A 20,048-nucleotide genomic window follows, 5' to 3' on the forward strand; every position below is an offset into this window, starting at 1 on the left:
CAGTAGGAGATTGCAATACATGCCTCTGTGTTTGTACACATTTCATCATAGCGGGCTGAGCTTTCAGTGTGTGTGGATGTGGGCATTTTGATATAGCAATAATTCATAGCTTGAAGAAAGGGATATCTGCAAAGTACTACTTTTTTAGTATTACTTTATATATATGTATAAAATTTTTTAAAGTTATTTTAAGATTTTTTCCCTTTTTGATTTGAAACTAGTAATACCAGGCTTTGCAGGGAAAATGTGCTAAATATCTCTGCACACAGACTTTTTGAACAAAAAGCTCCCATGTCATTGTACAGGCTTTCCCTTCCCCCCTCAGTGGGAAAACAGGAACTTCTGGGGGGGCAGTAAATAGCTGAAATACTCAACAAAGAGCACTTGAACAAAAGGCTGGTAACACCTCATTATTGTATCTGCACTATTGTCATTCTAGGGACGAAAATATTAGGCAGAAGAAAGCAGTGATCCAAATCTGAGGAAATAGAAAGGGGAAAAGGTGTGGAAGTTAGCTAAGTAAATATAATTTAGTTGATTGTGTATATTGGAATGCAGTAATATAAACAGCACTACAGGAAAAGGCTTGGGTTTTTCAGAAGAACCATTTGGGTGGGAAGGTCAAGCTGTAAGCTTGCATAGTGATATGGAGACTTTATTCAAAAAGCTTGTGTGCAGTGAAAGATTTTCAAAGTGTTTTTCCCTCAAAGCAAGTGTAGAGCACACTCTCACTCTGCCTGTAATCCCTGAGCAACTTGGCTGTTGCTACCTTACCTAGAGCTCTCCTCCCCATAACCTTGGTGTGTGTGCTGCATCACTTGCTGCTCATGAATCACAGCTCACATGCAGACAGCCTTTGACAAAGACAGTGGCTGCATTTTTGGATATTGGTACTTTCAGCTGCCTGCACTGCCCCAGCAGCTGACCCAGTCACAGCTCCCCTCAGCCTGAGCTGTGATCTGAGCACAGCAGTGGTGGTTGACTCTAAACTGTTTGGTGGTGGAGTCTGACAAGGGGTCTGGCCCCATTTATCTGCCTTTCTCATCATCAAGTGGTCCATGCTGCGGGAGCCTTGTCCTCCCTTCTCACAGCTCAGTCTGCGCATGAAACCCTGTCCTGGTCTGCTCACTGGGCTTTGATAGTGCAGGGGATGGGTGGAGGCTGGATGGGATGGAGAACAAGCAGTGCCATCTCTGTTTCATGTTTGCTGAGGAGATTTCCCTGAAATTTAGATCCAAGTTCTAGCCTGGGCTAGGATTGAAGGCGCACTTTGCTACATCCATCTGGGGGTTGTACCAGCTTTCGGTCTGACAACACGTTTGTCTCCCAGAGGAAACAGCCCTGCTGACAGAGGAGCTTGAAGGAGAATGTGTGGGAAATACCTTACCACTAAGAGGTGTAATTGCTCTAAACACTTTCAGGCATGCGGGATTCATTAATCCATAATAATCCCTGTAGTTTGTAGCCATTCTGACATCTGTGAGCTGTACTGGGAAATCAGATTTAGAGGAGAAGTGGAATCAAAAGTTCTTGAAAACCCAAAATATATTAGCTGTATTGTGGGGACAGTGAAGCATGTGGGGGAATGCAGTGAGAGCAGCAGCTCTTGGCATTTCTGTGTTTATGCATTATGGGAGGCAAATACCGAATTTCTGGTTTCAGACTGATAGCTCATACATGCAGACAGCTGACAAGGTCTCCATGCCTTGCTGTTCACTGCAGTTCACATTCTAGCCTGTGGTGACACCACAAACCAGAGATTTGTTTACCTCAAATACACTGAGCATTAGAGTGCAGTGACTGAGGAGCAGCTTTGTCTTCAGTAACCCTTGCAGGGCATTAACCTCTGGCACAACAGCAGAGCAAATATCTGAGGGACATTAAATAATTTCTGCTCACATATTTAAATCTGGATAAGACAATGGATTGAGGGGTTTTTTTTTTCCTTGATTGAAGACTTTTTTCTTGCACTAGAAAGCTGGCATTTGTCACCAGTTGTTCTGTTCTTTGTTTACATAAGGCCCATTGAAGCAGTTGGAGAACATTATACCCTGCCCCACAAATAGGCATGTATACTTAATTTATGACTTTGGTAGTTTGAATTTCGAGTGTCAGGTATCCCACAGACCTTTTTACTTTGTTCTTTTATATTGCATGCACTGCTTGAGTATTTATTATGGAGAGCAGAAAGGCTGCGGGAAGTCTCCTTCAGGCTTGTGGACTTTTTTCTTCAGATCCTTGAAAATAAAGTTATGGAGCTCGAGAAAAAGGAGTTCTCTAAAAGCATGACTGATGTGTAGAGTTGTTTAACTTGTTTGGCCAATTAATTTTTTTTCATTTGGTATTAATATTTTCACTTGCATATAATTCTTCCTTCATATAATACACTTCATGTAATTCACCCTAAAGTTGCTTTAGTACCCTAAACATCTCTGCAAAACATTAAATGTGGAACACTGGTAACAAGCCTTATATAGGTCTTATGTAGGCCTCTGTTGAAAACTTAATTCTGGATTTGTTCTTGATTCCTTCAAAGTCAACTCTTTCTATTACTACCACAAAAATAATAAAGAGAAAGATAAAGCAGAATTAAAAAACCCAATGTAGCTTGTTGCCAGAAGCAATGCTAGTATTTCTGATTATCTCTTGTTCAGTTGTGTTTTGTCAACAATTTTGAATATGGCCCTTAGTTCAAAGTTATCTTTGATATATTGGTGACAGATGGACGTTTTGGAAAAGGACATGACTTGAAACTGACTTCAGAAAAATTCAGATGAGAAATGGGGCTGGGGTTTTTCACCAATGAAAGCAGTAGACATGACGGCAGTTTTTTTAGAGACAAGATGAATTTTATCATTGCAACGTTTGTGCCAAGGTGTCATCTCTTTCCAAAAAGCATGTTGTAAGTTGAAATCTTTATGCCATTGGCAACATGGCCAAAATGGTCCTTTCTGACAGTGAAGTCTTTGAACATAAATGCCTCCAGAACAGCATATGCAAGTGTTAAATATTTATAGGCATGCAGTTCTTCTGTGTTGTTATTGCAAAGTGTACTCAGGAAAGAAAGTGATTTTTGCCAGAGAAGTAAAAGGATTTTTCATTGAGGTGCTTCTACAACACGTGGATCAGTCTTTGTAAAATCTTTAAACTTTACCTAAATATGTGAATCACAGTCCTTAGGGGTGGATTATTATTCCTGGGACTCAATATAGAAGTAATCTGCTTCTAAATAGGCAGACAACAACAAATCTGAATGCAGATTCCTTATTTCTTTATCATCTTATTTTCTCTTCTGTTTGTTGGGCAAGGGGAATTGTTTCAACTTTTGATGACAAGAAGATTCTGTCTCACAGCAAGAAAAAATTCTGTATTGTACAAAATCAATTTTTGTGGTTTTCAGCTGTGGAAATTAAAAGATACTTTCAGTCTAAAGGTTTTTTGAAAAAGCAGTTAAGGGTTTCCTCCTGTTTAAATGGATGAAGAATGCAGCAATAGATTTTTGAATTTTCCATTGCGTCATATCTGGCTTTATGACTTTGTATCTTAGCTATGGGGCAAAATACAAGTTATTCCCAAAGAAGTAATAAGCTTCCTATTTTAATGTAGCAGCTAAGACTTGTGAAACAATGCTGCATGCCCGCTAATTTTAGGCATCTCTATTTACATGGCCTAACAGGAAGATGGAGATGTAAAAATAGCAACAAAGAGCCAGTGACATTATTAATAAAGCAGCTGTATACAGCATTGTTCTCTTGTAGACAGCCTTTAAACAAAGTGAACTACATAAATAATCGTTTATAATTCATAAGGTAGCCATTGTTAGGGATTCTCCTTTAAAAATGATTTACTTTATTAATATAAAAACTATGGCAAAATGACTTCTTCGTTTTTTTCTTGGATGTGTACTCCACATGTATACATGCACGAAATGTTAAAAGTAGCTTACAAAATTTATTGAGAAGCTTGTATTTTTCTACCCTCAGGAGCTATGTCCCTTCAGGGGAGATCGGAAGAAGGATGATAGAGTGCTGCAAAACTTCTTTCAAAGGAAGAGTTTGTATGTCTCTAGAAGAGGCAATATCAAGGTTAAGGAAGACTTTTCATGTATGATTTTATTGGATCAGAAGAAAAACTCCTTCTGCCATCATGCTCCAATAAGAAACAGTAGTAGTTGTAGTGATAAAAAAAATAGTAAATAGCCACATTGGGGAAGACACGTTCAGACAGATAAAAATGGTCCTCTATCTTTTGAACTCAGAATCTGCTTCTGCCCTTTTCCAGTTAAAATAATAAAAGAAAAAGTAAATGAGATTGCAGACAGTTATTGCATTTTTTCCTAGTTTTTCTGTACAAGGACAATAATTTCTTCACAATGCACTTCTGAAAAGCAAGAAACAAACATTGTATTCAGTAAGCACAGCAGATCAAGCCTGCACATTTAATTTGTATAAGTGCTTTATAAAGGAGAAATAGTATTCGGAACTCAAGGGCTATACTGTCGTCTTCACCTCCATAAATATGCCTCTACTGCTTGGCTTGAAGTAGTCCCTCTCAGGAAGGACTTCTCAGGAAAACTCTCATGTGTTTGTGAACCAGGCACTGCATTTGTGTAAAGGAAAAGGAATATGTTAAGATTTTGTCTGCCCCACCCAAGCTCCTGAGGTGGAAGGGGGCAACCCTATCCCAGAGTTAAACTGCAGCTGCACTCTGGAAGTCAGTTCTGTCTTGAGAAGAGATGTGAAATTCATCATCAGCTGACATTCTTGGTGAATGTGAGGAAGCGTCTTTCTTTGTCCAAATCTTAGGTTCATGTCTCAAAACAAGAATTCAAAAAGCTTGCCAATGTAGTTTTCCTTTTTTTCTTTTTATTTAAATTGCCTCAAGGAAGCACTACAAGCTCTCCTAAGTCTTTCCACCAAGTAGCTGATGTTCCTGACTAATGTGAGCTCTCAAATCTACACATAATTTTATAGTATGAAGATCTAAAATTTAAATCAATTAAATCATATGACATTGTATGAGTGCAATGATAGGTCTCCTCACAAATCGACTCAGTAAATTGCCCCTGGATCTCCTGTGAGTCACATAGGATTTATTTTTACTTCTCTACTGCCTGTTTGGGGACAGGACTGTTTAGAGGACTAAAACTGAGTGTTAATTCTCAAAGAAATCAGTTACAGGTTCTACTCAGAACTCCAAAATGTATTAATATTTGAGTGTTAAATAAAAAATCATTCAGCCTTGTAGTTTCGCCAATCTTGATTTATAAGCAGGCTTTTGAAAAGGAAAAAATATTGGAATATGGAATTTAATTGCTACTTTTGTATCTGAAGGTGTTTGTACTGAATTTTAAAGTTTTTCCTCAAAAAAGCCGTCACCTCTAGAGACTGCACAAAAGAAGCCACTAGGACACAAAAAAATACATATCCTGTGCCTTCTATAGTCTCTATGTGACTATTCTGCTTGTAATTGTCTGCTTTAAAATTCATACTTGAAGGCGTGGTTAAATGAAAATTTGCTCAGAAAGTGACTGGAAAGGCAGATTATTTTTTATTTGATTCTAATGTGCTATTACTTTACATTCTCCTTTCTCTGCTGCTCAAGGGCAAAATGTAGCAGCAATTCCAGTGAGTAATTCCCAGCTCCATGATACTGCAGTGTTTACTGTAGCAGTACCACTTCACGGTTTCCTGACAGGGCTGGGAGGAGGCAGTGAATTTGGAATCAACAAGCATTTCTGCACAATATCACAGTGTTTCTCTCTAGGAAATCCTAGGTGGTGAGAGAAACCCCTGCCACGGGCAGGCCTCGCTGAAGTGGAAGGAAAAGGGAGTGGCAGCAGCCTTCCTTTCAGTAGCATCCCGCGGGATTGTTCGATAAGAGGCCAGGCAGTCTCCTCTCCTTGCTGTTTAGATGCTCTTGTCAACCTTTAGAGATTGAGCACTGTGGAGGTCACTGCCTTGCACTGTCACCCTTCCAGAGAGGTGAGTAAGTGCTGCTTAGGTCAGGCTGCTTGTCTCCAGTAGCGTTTTGTACCACCCCTCTTTATTTTTACATGACACTGTGGCCCTGATGGAGCCACTGATAGCAGCCACCAGTGTGGTCCCAGCCAGCTGCAGCAGCCCTGAGCTTGCAGGTCTTTCTCCTGGCTGCCTATCTCACTGTATTCTGCATCAAGACACTTTCAGACTAGAGAACATGATGGGCACAGACAAGGCTGTCTTCTGCTGCCTCTTTGTAGATGAAATGATGGTAGCACTGTGATACCAAGTTAATGTATGCATAGTGTACAGTAACCTATATAAACTACTCCATGTGTGCAGATCCCCAGGCAAAATACAAGGCTGAGTTAGAATTTACAGGCATGGATAAGCAGTACTGTGCTCCTGAACGCAGCCCTCAAACTCCAGAGCATTTAATGTGGAAAGTGCCCTGGGACAAGGACCAATCTTTATGCTTTGTACACATTTTAATGGCCTGTTAATGATCAACCTCCACTCTACTGAGAAGATAAATTTCATGATGATATAATTCGAGCCAGATTCTTCACAGTTCCTTGAGATAATTTGTTGTAATTCTACTTTAGAAACAAATGATATATTGATGTGGCATGTAATCATCTCATCCTATTCTATTAACACTTCTACATCTTCCAGTCCTTGGTTGCCAGGGTTGCAGGAAAGGAAGGCCAGTTAAAACCAGAAGTAATGGATCTGGTCAGTGGTTTGTTTAGCTCAGTCTCTAATATTCACTGATACCGAAAACTTAGGGAGGAATGTTAGAAGGAGCATGTACTGCAAGCTTTTCTCCTCTATTATGGTTCTCTAACTTCTAGCAAACTGCACATGTAGGAATTTCCAGTGCTGAAGATTGCTGACTATCCTGACTGTCATGCATGTACATAATATATACAGATAGGGCTGACCCAGAGTAGGTATGATGTTTCCTATGGCATTCTGTGATTTGATTATGTACTGTGGGGTTTTTTCCTTCTTTTTGATTTTGTTTTGTTTTTAAAGACCATTTCATTTGTTTGCTTTTCATCTTTTTGTGTGATAATTTTAGCAGGATGCTTCTTGTGTTGCAAGTCCTAATCCACTCCTCGCTCCCCTCTTTGTGCCACCTGACATTCTGCAGACTTCTGTCATATCCTCCTTCAGTCTTCAACAGAAAATTGGATCTGTCTTTTTTTCCAGCTTTAACTTTCTTTTCTTGTAGGAGCTGTTCTCTGTGCCTTGAATAATACAACTGAATCATTTTGTAAGTGGAAGGGAGGAATGAGCAGAACATACTCAATGTGTGGGTATATCATTGATTTATAAAGCACTCTGGAATTTTCTCTTTGGTAGAGGTTTTTATTTACTTTTATTTTTTTTCCTAAGAGTTTCTAATCTTCCATTGTAACATTTTGATGACATGAACAAAATTTACAACCTGAACAAACTCTTGTTTCTTATTTACCTTCTGAATATCCACTACTCTGCCTCTAATAGAGCTTCCTGAGAAACTGTAAGAAATCTGTTGCAGTGATTTCATAATTTTGATGTGGTATGTCTGTGTTTTCCAGAAAACATATCTTGTTTTTTTAATATAGGCTACCTCCTTAAGTTTACTGTGTTACTGGTGTTAGCTCTGGTCTCAGACATTCCGTGCATATTTCTCAGGTGAAGCAACCTGTAATGTGCTGCTGGCATGGACAGCATGATTTCCTTACTGACCCCCACCCCTGGGTTATTTTTCTGGGATGCCAGATGCAGTGAGCTGGAGCACTGTATCACAAAAGATTCCTCATGCATGGGCTGCAGTGGAGAAGGAGTACCTTTGTGATTTACACCTTTTTAGTAGGTGGTAGATTACTAAGGTGACACGAAATATGGCGTGCTGCTGCATTTTGCCTGGATGATGTTGTCTTTATGCCTGGGCAGTGCCCATTCTGATCAGACAAAAAAGTTTCTCACTTGCACGTTGCTTTCTCTTTGCTCTTCCCAATGAGACTTCATAGTTTCTTGGGCACTCCTGAGTGCTGGCTGAACACCAGGACTGGACTTTATTTACTGGCTCACACATGAGGAGGTCTGGTGCCCAGTTTTTTAGGCATAGGTGCTCCTGGACTCTTTCTGGGGGGTTTGGGGTGGGTGTGGGAGGACTTCCCTGCTTTGTGGAGCTGTGGGAAAGGCAGCAGAGGCCTGTCAGCCCTCGAAGGGCTTTGTCTGAAGTCTCATTCCGGAATAGGTGTGTTCCCTATTGAATGAAGTGTCTGCCAGAAGGGTTTGACCCATTTCAATCTTGGGTCAGGAGGTTTTCTGACATGTCATAGGATTTGGACTAAACTCTGGGGTAAGAGAGTTCAGTCTTTGATGAAGATATACATCCGGAACATATTTTGGCACGTGCTGCTTCCAGCAGTTTTCTTTCTTAGGAAATCTATCCTAAATAACAACTCTGGAGGGGGTGATTCTCTGAAGTAATGGTCAGTATTGCCACTGTTTCAGGCCCATTTAGCCTGAGGGGTGTGTGCTGGTGCTGCCACCAAGCCAAGAGCATGACAGAAATCTTGAAGACTAGTGGGAAGATTCAACTGAAACTGGTCACTTGAAAGTAATTAAACAGGCATTCAGAAAATTTTTAGAAATTCTGGCAAAGTAGAAGAGACTGAATTTTGGACTTTGATTAGGCAGAAGTGTTTTCAAAGCTAGGAGAGACTTGAGACCCATAGCTGCTGCTTAAGTTTGGTGCTAAGAGTAGTACTGTGCAAATTATAAAATTGGTATGTCCACTATGACCACTGGCATGCTTCTGTGTGCTTCTGTGAGCACTGTGGATTTTAAAATTTTTTCCTAGCAAGGCAAAACCATGAACAATCTAATGAGAGGGGGACACTAGAGAGTGGCTGATGTCAGCTCGCTGTAATGTTTGGTGCTTGAAAAAAAAATGTTTGAGACTGGGAAAGAGAAGCAGTAGGGTAAGGCAATGTATTGATTAGATTGTTCCAGAGTACATTCACATGGCTCTTGAACTGTCAAAGACACTTAAGCAAGGTTCTTTTATCTCTAAAAACCATAGCTGAAAAAAAATTTTGAATTTCTTCATCTTTGCACCTTTACTCAATGTTAGTGGAAATATTTGAAGTTTGAATCTTTCAATTTAAAAACATGCTCATCACCTTTTCTCTTACAGCAGCAGAAATAAGATTTTTATATTTTGTATTTTAGTCTGGATTGATGTTTGATTTATCCAGCAATTACAGGCTTTCACCTTATTTTTTCTTATACTTTTTTTTTAAGTTGAACACATCAAGTGTTCTTATTTTGACTAGTTCGTGAATAAACCTGCAGTTGATGTTGCTGTTGTTGCACCTGGTATGGACATTAACCTGTTGAATTTGTCTTGGGAAGACACTCAAATTTGGAATTACTCCTAGTGAAAGATTTATATAGATATAGATATCTTGCTTATTTTGAGTGGTCCTTTTCGATTTGCAGGGGTTACAATTGCCCTGATGCTACTGCTGGGCAAAATGCCCCTTCCGTGAAGAAAAAAGCAATGATTGTGCTCGCTCTAGCGGCAGAAGGCAGAATTGTTGTGTCACTTCATGGATGATGTGTGAGAGCACAAAAATTCTGATTTAAAGACACTTCTAAAGTGCAGTGCAAACACTTACTCCATTTAGCCTGAGCTGGAAAAAACATTAAAAAAAAAAAAATCTGTATCTGTAAATAATCTGCAAATAAATCAATAAATCTGTAAAATAAAACCAGCTGGAAATGATACCATTAAATCCACCTGTTCTTATGACTGACTGTCCTGGATATATTTAACAGGAACGGTAGAGGGATATTTCTCTTTTTCTCACTCTTTTTTTTGTCATTAAAATCCACACCAGCACCACCATCTTGGTATGTAGCCAAGGCAGAAAAGGATGGAGGTTGAGACATTGACAGGCTGCTTGTGCTGCTGATAAGGTAGCTCCTAACTTGTGATTTAGTAATGAAATAATGATGTGCAATAATTTACAATGGTCTCTCTGTCCTCTAGTCATAAATCTCCTCTGCTAGGAAGAGGAGGCAAGATGTCCTGCTTTCTCCTTGCTGGATGCTGTCCATGTTTAGGTGGCTTTGCATACAGTAGGCAATTCGTGCTGCAAAAGCACAACTCTTCTAGTTTCCATCTGCCATCCTTTTCATCTGCGCCAGCAGCAACTCCATATAAATCCTGCAGTGCTTATGGTCACAGGAAGCATCTCTTGGATAAAGAATAGGAAAAGCTTCTGGCAAAGGTACCAAATTTTTGTTTTGGTTTGTTTTTTTGTGTTTTTTTTTTGTTTGTTTGTTTGTTTTTGTTTTAAATAGGTGAGCCTTGGGTTTTTCTTCCTGTGAGTTCTGCTACAATGAGACTTCTTTTATTGTGGAAAGGCCATATATACATTTTTAACTGTGTTGCTGAGTTAACTACTCAGGAGAAATGCTGGAGAATTCCAAACCCTGGTGTCACTGGAGAGGAGTTGTTACATCGTAGTCTTTTGAATGCAGGTGGCAAGTACAAATTTTCTTTTGCAGTTTTTAAGCTGCTTTGAAAAGCAAAGTTGGATACACAGATTCAAGCTCACACCTGCTTTTATACCTGCTGAATTGTGACACGAGACAAGAAGTGTCTCATGTACTAACAACAAAGCCCTCTTTTTTTTAAAGTGACTAAATAATCCAATACTTTTGAAGTTCTCAGCACTGCAGAAGAATTATGGCATTTATTTAAGGGTTTGAATATGTAATTAAGCATCTAATTTTAAACCTGCACACTCAATAATGTTGGATTTTGCTACCAAGTTACTTCCTTTTTATGGTGTCTGCCAACTGCTGAAGTATGCATTAGTGCATTGACATATTAATGCATTTTAGTAATGCAGGTACCTGATGAAGCAGCAGCCAAATGACCACAAAATAAATGTCTGAGTTGAAATCAGAACCTGCCATAAACAACAGAAAACTGCTTGCCTTTATCTTGCACTGACATCCCTATTCCCATCTGACTGGAAAAACTGGATCCATTGGTGGAGCCCTTATAGTCTTAGGATCCAGCATCCCCTCTCATCCATTACCACATTAATGGTAAAATGCATTATTTTCTTGGGCCTTCTTCATGCCTTTCCCTCCCCCTTTCTTGGGCTCATTTTTTCCAGAATAGTAGTATGTTCCTGTAATTCTAATTAAGTATATTCTGACTTGCTCATAAATTAAAACCAAATACTTAGCTATTACTAATACACTCTAGCCTACCTGGTCATAGTGAGATAGAGGCCTTCCCCAGTTCCTGGGTGGAGCCTTCTCCCTTGTCTTAGAGCTGACCTGGAGCAGTGAAGGTGGCTGTGCACCATCTGTGCTCACTGAATTACTGCAGGCACTCCCCAGCTGTTGCTGATGTTGGCTTTCCAGCATTGCTTGCCTATCACTCACTTGCCAGATTCTGTACGCTGGATGCTCATTGAGGTGACATGTGAATACAGTCCACTTTTTCCCAGTGGGGAGGTGTGATACCAAGCCAGTAGGAGAAGTGGCATTCTCAGCTGCAGCAGATACAGCAGTGTCACCCAGTTTGTACTGATCTGTTGAACAGCAAAGCTGTCATGTAAGGGGCAGTCAGAAAATTATGAGGCAGGCATTTAGCACCAGAGAAACAATCTCGGTATTTAGCATGCTGAGAATACCAGCTAATCATGGAAGGCTTGTCTAGATGTCTGGATTGCTTTGGCTCCTGAGGTATTTTGTAGATGCTGACGGCCAGTGTGAACTTTGAATCAATTTATTGCGTATGTTTACATATGCAGCGAAACCATTTGCCATATCATTTAACTACACGGAGTGAATTGTTGACCATGAGCTGATCTGACCTTTTCAGGTCTAATCAAGAAGTCTGAAATATTATTTTAGCCTGTCAGCTCCAGTAATATGCTGTAAGAGTATCTGGATCTAACTGAAAATGTCAAATGTGCTCTAATATGCAACCCATCAAAGTTACGATGCAGGAACCAGTTAAGAATATAAATCTGTAACATCTGTGGTGCATCTCAATTGCCTGGGTGAGTTGTTCTGCCATTGATACAAGCCAGCTAAAAACGTGGGTTAAAAGCAGTTCTTCGGAATACATGTGAGGTGTACAGCCACCTAAATATTAAAATTATCTTGGAAGAGGGGGGATAACTCCAGGTTCGAATACTACGGGAAAAAACAGGGCCCAGCATGAATACTTGTGCTCTAGGGAATGTCTTGCTAGCTTTAGTGTGTGGTTATGTAAGATTAGTGGTCTCATGTAACCTCAGAATTTTCCTTTTTAATTTTAATAATTTGCCACTTGTGAAGATTTTGTTCTTTTAAATAATAATCCATTATATAAACTGAGGTATCCTTATCAATCTTATTGCATTTAGTAGGAAAAATTTTTCCTAGTCCTGTGCATTTCATGAAAAATCTACTTCTATATTTAAAAGTGTTCTAAAAATCAACACTTATAAGCAGAGTATTTAATGATTAAACTTTTAATTTTTTTTCCTCACCTTCAAAATTTCTGTTCTTGGTATTTTATAAGATACTCAGATCTAGGATAAATCTGCCTTCAGTAATTATTTATCAAGCATGAGATCAGTTGTTTATCTGTATAATTTCTGGATGATGAATTTAAATTTGGATTCAAGCGTATGGATGTAATGAAAAACAACTTTGTATCCTGTGAAAATGGTATTTTTCTTTAGCTAAACAGTCTATCAAAATTGTTTAGCCTTAAAACAGTTGTTACACTAAAATTGAGTTGCTTTTTATCTGATTGTGGGTAGTTCTTGCAATTTGAGGTGCTATTAACTGAATTGCTACTATTAGTAAAACGTTGTTGGAAGTAGAATTAAAATGAACTATGGGAAGCATTGCTGAACCGATAACTTTGCATTGAAAACAGTGTGTTTTAAAGGCTCCACTTAACGCTGTTTGAGCTGTTCTTACTATGCAATGCTGCCCTCCCCTGGTATGCTGCGAAAAGCAGGAATTTTTTATTCCAGTTCTAGAGCTTCCCGTTGGAGAGAAATTCGTGTGTTGGTGAAAACGTTTAGGGGGGAAAATGCTCCTAAACAGACCATTATATGCTTTCTCTCTTAAGAGAGAAAAGCAAACTCCAAACAAACCATAGAACAGACATTTGTGCAGTGCTTTTATGGATGCATGATGCAGATGTAGATGAATGTACAAATAACATACATCTAATCTACTTTCGATACATGGTAGAGGGTTGAATTAAGTTTGTGTGGCAATTTGGAAGTTGAATTGAAGACAAAATAAACAGATACAAGGTGGTAGGAGGACCAATGACAAGAAGTTTTTCTGTAACAGTATTGTCTTGTAAACATGAATGATAAATCTCTAAACATTATATGTACGTTCAATTCTGCAATAGAGGAGTAAATGTGACCATGGCCAGCAGCTTGCATGGGAATAGGATTGGCTCTTGTGCAAATGAAGCTGTAGCAAAACCATCATCTGCTGTCAGGGTCTGTTGATGACAAAGATATCACCACCAGCTCAGGAAGTCCCTTCACTGCACAGTCCTGAGAGCTGAGGAAGGTAGTCCAAGGAAATATTATTTTTGATGGTCTGTTCTTTAATGTATTTCCTCAGGTGTCTGGTACTAACTGCTGCTGGAGATAGAATATTGGGGTAGAAGGTTCTTTAAGCTGTCCAGCTGTGGCTCTTATGTGTTAAATGCGTTGCTATTTGCTTTAATTTTGTAATCTTTCCATTTCTTACTGCTAGATAATTTCACCATAGTCCAGATAGAGCAGAAAGAGTTAAGCCTTGTTGCAAATAAGGAATTTTAGTTCCCACATCTGAGTCTAATAAAGTGTGTGGAGTGAGTTTTGCTTTTTGTTTGTTTGTTTGTTTGTTTTTAAGGTATAAAATGTCACTTTCTTTTTATGGTTAAGATTTTTCTAATTGCTGGACAACTTGAAAAACACACAACTTTTTTTTTCCTGTGGCATATGACTTACATTTTGCTTGCTCCTCATTCCTTTTAATGCATTGGAGATCACCTAGCATTGGAGAAAACTGGAGAGAGTATGTTAAAACCTCTGGTTTGTGTATTTTTTTGTGTCTTAGATCTGAACAGACTGCCACATCAGGAGGGAGGTTTTTCTCCCAGACTGGTTTGCTTGAGGACTTTGCTTGAGTGTGAGTCCTTGTCTACTACTTAGGGTCAAGTCACGTGGGAGATGTTTTAAGAGCTGTGGAGTACAATGACATTCCCAATGTGACTTGCTCTTCTCCAGTTACAGATGTGTGTTTTAGTGGTGTTGATATTTTACTACAGCCTTTTACAGTAGGGTTTAGGAGTTGTTCTGTGTCTGTGGTGCCTGCCAATCCACAGAGCAGGTGTGGGCCATTCTGAGCTGGACCCCAACTAGTAAGTGACCTGTGACTGTGGCAGGTAGAACCTGAAGATCCCAGTGGTCTTCCACAGGCTGTTGTTTCTAAAGTGACATTGCTGGCAGGAAAACAGCAGCATTTGCCTTCATGCATCAGCAGGAAAGCTACAATAATCAATCCTTTTGGGAGCATAGCTGTAAAACCACTGCAAGTATGACTCCAAAGTAGTTAAAGGCTGGGCTAAATCAACAGATAAGATGCCTTTCCCTTTGTGACACCCTGCCACAGCAATACCAGTTTTATATGTTCTTTTTTGTTGGATCAGTATTTTGCCAGTGCAGCATCCCCATTCAGCTCATTGAATGGTTCATGTGAACAGCAGTCTGAGGTCTAGAACTGTGTGACAGTTTTCTTTCTTCTCCTTAACTTTTGCAGGTGCTGGGGCTGCTGGTGTGGACCCTGATTGCAGGAACAGAATACTTTCTCTATCCAGCCTTTGGCTGGGTGATGTTTGTAGCTGTGTTTTACTGGGTTCTCACCGTCTTCTTTCTGATCATCTACATGACAATGACCTACACCAGGATCCCGCAGGTGCCATGGACCATGGTGGTAAATATACCCATTCTTTGTTGTTCCAGGCTTGCTGGGTTTCAAAGTGAATAAAATATTGATGCATTCTACATGTATATTTTACCAGCTCTACTTGTACTCTTTGCAGATTTTTCCCTGATTACTGTGTGTCTGCAGTGTTTAACTTTCATACTACCCAGACACTTTCAAAGCACTTTTTCTATGACGTTTCACCATTTTTTCAGCCATTGATGTAGTGACTTGATTTTTCATGTGTGTGTGACTGACACTTACGCACGGTGACCTCTTTTTCTCTCTGTAGTGGTTATGTCCCATGAAGAATGAGTCTGTTGCTGCCTCTGAGGTAACAGACTCAGCCATATGGCTTAAACAGCAGAAATCCCTACTGGAATCAACACCATGCATTAGAAGCAGGACTCGGGCTCTTAAAACATGAGTCTTCCTCTGCTAAAGTTAAAGCAAGGATAGTTCAGAGGTAGCAACACTCTGACAATCCATATGTAGTCTACTGTGAAAATGGTGCTGAAAATTATTTATATGTAAAATATGTACCATGTAATCCTTTGCTTTGAGCTCAAGAGTTAAAGCAAATCAGATAAACAGCTACTGTAATTACAGAAAAATTTCACAGGCACTTAAAATGCAGATCCAGTTTTTATGGTTTGAGCAAACCTGGCCAGCTCTAACTCTCAACAGTATATTTTTACCTCATTTGCATAGCCTGGTCTTCAGGATAGTAGATCCTAAAAGTCATTGTCATTTTAGCCAACTGGCTATTTGTGACCCATCTAAGAATCACTATAAACTTTATCTTTGCATTCGTTGGATGCAGTGAGATACTGTTCTTTTTTTTTTTTTAACAGCTAAATATTATTGACTAGAATTCTGTTATTTCTATGATGAAATGTATTTGACTTCTGTGTTGCTAACAGCCTGTTATCAGCTATATTGTGTGACTATCAGCTATATGTGACTAAAATTGAATACTAGAATACTCTCCTCTTTTAGTGTTCCCATTTGCTGCTGCAATAAATAGCCAGCTATAGCAATTACTAATAAGAACAACCAGGATTATGTTCAGATAGCTTCTCTATTTTCGAGTTTCATAACCAGCAATTACCATTAAGGCTGTAACACTGCTATAGAAATGTTGGATTATTTCAATTACCGCAGTAATGTATCTGGGTATGTTTAAAGGTGTGGGGGTTTTTTTTCCCCATTGCATTACATGTAAGTAAAGTACATTGAAAGAGAAAGCATCTTTTTATCCATTTGAATAAAGCTTTGGTCATTACCCTTCTTTCATCAGTTGAATGCTATTATGAGGCAACTGCACATAAATGAGTTCCCCTGATCTATGGTGGCAGACAAACTGGAATATTTGATTTGTTTCTATTTCATATTGAGTATATTTCTTGCTCTGAGTTCCAAATAACTGTAAGTCCAAAAGATAGTCTCCTTTCATATAAAAGGGTCATTTAAAGAGAAAATAAATACAAAACAAATAAAAGATGCTTGTGTTCTAGCTTGTTTTGCCCTAAGGTAGAGCTTTTGAGAGCAGAGCTTTTGGGAACAGCCCTCAAATTGGTCCTTTGCTGCTCCTGTATGGCCAAGAGGAACATTGAGTCTCTTTTCAGAGAGGTGCTTTTAAAGTCTTTGTTGGAAAGAGCATGACACACATCTTTTTGAGTGAGTTTACACCCACCTTTACCCTATTCTCTGAAGAATCCCGAATTTCAGTATCTGCCAGTTATTGCTGTGCTTCCTTAGGTGACAGTTAGCTCAAACTGTTCCTATTGTACGCAGTATCCAAAATTACATCTGGACATCTCTGTTGTAAATTCACTTTTTGCAGGTTAAGCACATTACCAAATTGCTTAAGATGCAGTTACTTTTACTGCAAATTTATCCAAAAGACATGCTTCAAAACTGACTCTCCTTCATAGTGCAAGTTTTTTGCTAAAACAATCAATGGAAGCTTTTAAAATCTGGTGAATTTGAATTTAAGAAGCAGATGGTAATTTAGCATGAACCATTTGGTTTGAGTAATATATTGGCAGCAAAGGCCCAATCAGCTTGCACTGCATTCCATCTTCCCCAACAGTGTTATTTCCCAGAGCAGCACTTTGCAGAAATTGTGTGCTTTTCTCTTTTTTCTACATGACAAGATATTGCAGGGATTTGTAGCTTTCCAGGGTAATTGAGTCTTTTTGGAATGGGAAATCTGAAAATAACAACAAATACTTTAGGTAATCAAATTTGGGGTTTCTAAATCAGTGCTTTACAGAAGTTCACCAGAACCTGCCAGAACCTGCATCTTATCCTAAAATTGACAATTTGATATTTTATTGCTGTACTGCCCAGATAAAGCAAGGGGAGAGATCTGTGGATAGACATAGTACCTTTTATTAGACAAGCTGATATAGGTGAGATGAACCCTCACTCATTTGTAAGTGTGTGAATTAAATCTCAGGTGCCAGTCCTTGGACTCCATCTCAGTGCTGAGGCACTGCCCAGGCCAGTTCCCTGGGAAGGGATGGATGGAAGGATAAGTGGATATTTTCTACTGTTCCTTCTTAACTTCTCTTCTTGAGCTACAGCTTTTTTTAGATTTTGCCAAAGCTGGTTAAAAGTGAATTAAATTGTGGGTAATTGGCATAAATTCCTAACATTCAGTGGGTCACACAGTGGGAATTAATAAGTTGGAGTTGTACCAGCTTGGCAACATTTAGGCAACTAGAGCAACAGAGTTATGGGTTATATTTGTGTGACACTCTGGAGTGTAGGACTGGGATCAGAAGCTGAAGGGAGCTGATTATGTACATGAGACCAGGTCTATATTGAGTTACCCATTCCCGGAATTGTAACTAGATGCAAAGCATATCAGAGGCATTCCACTTAAACATGCACCAAATTTGTATGCCTTAGACAAGTAGCAGAGTGGAGTTTAAAAGGATTTAACTTTTCTTTTTTTAAGAAACTTCTATGACCAAATAGTAAAAGAGCAAAGGACAAAGTTTCATACATACATTTTTCATCATCTTAGACATCTTAGACATCTGTTCTCTCTTCCTTTCCTGTTCTCTCTCACATGCAAAAGCCAAACAAACTTTTTGTTTGCTCTCTGTAGGGTTATGTGAGGTCATTGTTATCTGCTCTGCTTCTTTCTTAGTAATAAATGTAAGTATCCTGAGACATTCACTTTGCCTCTTGAAAGAGAAAATGCAGCATCTGCCATGGGTCTTGATGACCCATGTAGTCCAGTCAGACTCTTCTCCTCCTTGGATTTACCTGTTTCTTTCTCCACTTAAAAACAGACCAAAGGGAAAGGTACTGAGAGATGGAAGAATACAACTGAGAAAAAAAAGTCACTCTCTTTATGTCCTTCAGTAGTGTAGAAAACAAAGTTTTGGAAGCTTTATAAATACTCTCTGGATGCCACCAGTTATTGGTTCCTATCTTTGTGTAGATTAGAAGTGTAATCAAAGTGCAGTTTGATCTTGTTTCTTTGTTTGTTTTTTATCATGTAGAGTCATATTCTTACTGCCTAACCCTTAGATTGTGGTAACCAAACTGAGTCCTTATTTTCACTTCTGGAAAATCACAGCACACTGACTTTAAGACTTTTCTGGATTTAGTGTGATGGATGGAGAGAACACTTTGTCCATAATATCGTTCAATGTTTATGGATTTTCAAAGCAGTTAAATCTTAATCTTACAGATAGAAACATGGAAGAAGGCAAAAAGTTAAAAATGTTAGTTAAGAATGACATTTCTGGTGTACACTGCATGTGTTCAGTGTATTTCAGAAGAGAGTTTTGTAATGTTGGAAAACAAATGCCTGTGCATATTAATGATGTGTTTGTCTTTTCAACAGGGTCTGTGTTTTAATGGAAGTGCCTTTGTTTTGTATCTCATTGCTGCCATTGTAGATGCATCTTCAGTTACCAAAGATCTGGACAATCACAATTACAACAGCTGGGCAGCTTCTTCAGTGAGTTCATTTTTTGTTTAAATCAGTTCTGCATCCAGTAAAGGTACAGCAAATGAAGTCTCATTGGAAGTATGGGTTGAAGTTGCAGGTGTTCTGCACTTTGAAAAGCTGCAGAGTGATAGAGGTCACATGCAAAACCTATAAGTAGCTGCAATTTAGTTCATAGTTTTTAGAGGTGACTAGAAATTCCACCAGGAGATGACAGTCACATCAGAAAAGGCAGTAAAGTTTTTAAGATCACACTGATTTCCTCCTCCCTCACCCCCATTTATTACCAGCTCTCTGGCTGAGGTCAGAGCCTGAACATCAGAGCAGACAAAAAAGATTGTGTGAGCACCCCAATGCACCTGGACAACTTCAAAGGCAGTTTAAACTAACTCAGCTAACTTTGCATACTTATGCATAAGATGCATTCAGCTTTCTGTGGGCTGACCTATTGTCCACCTTGTCCACACAGTACCTTGGGGAAAGCCCTGGAATAGTATTGCTGTTTCCACAATGATCTTCCTGTTACAGCTTCAACTTTTGATATTCTTTCCTTTGAGTTGCAAGGGCAACGTGTGAAAAATGATGTAACGTGATCAAATCACTAATTAGTCTGACATTACTATCTTAGCGCTTAGATTTAGAAGTCCAAAACAGTCAAAGTGGATAAAATATAACTTTAAACACAAAGGAATAGAAAAGAACCTTATCACTTTTTGAGTTAGGTGAATACATTCCCTAGCAAAGTGAAGAGAGTTGTAGAAGAGCTTATTTCATGTTGTGGCAACAGGAGTCAAATTCAATTGTATACAAGAATTCCAAATTAGTGAGTGTTCATGCTTCTGCAGTTGTCCTACTGTCTATTCACAAATCCTGTCTGAAGCTTTTTTTGTATGGCCATGAACACAGGAACTATGAGCACCTGCTCTGTTTTTGTCCTGGGAATTGGATCATTAAATCCCTGTCATTTCAGTGGTGTTCAGGGTCTTCTCCTCTTGGCAGTTTGTAACTACAGATCTATTACTCAGTCACTGCAGCTGACAGGAACTTGCTTGCTGCTAGATAAGCTTCCATGC

At 39.1% G+C, this 20,048-nt stretch overlaps 1 protein-coding gene across 2 annotated transcripts in view; it reads left to right on the forward strand.

The window, feature by feature from the left end:
- CMTM8 (CKLF like MARVEL transmembrane domain containing 8) overlaps positions 1-20,048 on the forward strand; it is a 35,632-nt gene that overhangs the window by 13,017 nt on the left and 2,567 nt on the right. The window contains exons 2-3 of one of the 2 annotated variants that reach the window (XM_054646732.2): positions 14,838-15,011; positions 18,871-18,987. In XM_054646732.2, coding sequence (XP_054502707.1) covers positions 14,838-15,011; positions 18,871-18,987 — 291 coding nt within the window. The remainder of the gene's footprint in view (positions 1-14,837; positions 15,012-18,870; positions 18,988-20,048) is intronic. The other variant, XM_077190831.1, reaches the window with a different exon arrangement.

This window comes from Agelaius phoeniceus, chromosome 1 (assembly GCF_051311805.1).
Source record: "Agelaius phoeniceus isolate bAgePho1 chromosome 1, bAgePho1.hap1, whole genome shotgun sequence".
Lineage (NCBI taxonomy): Eukaryota > Metazoa > Chordata > Aves > Passeriformes > Icteridae > Agelaius > Agelaius phoeniceus.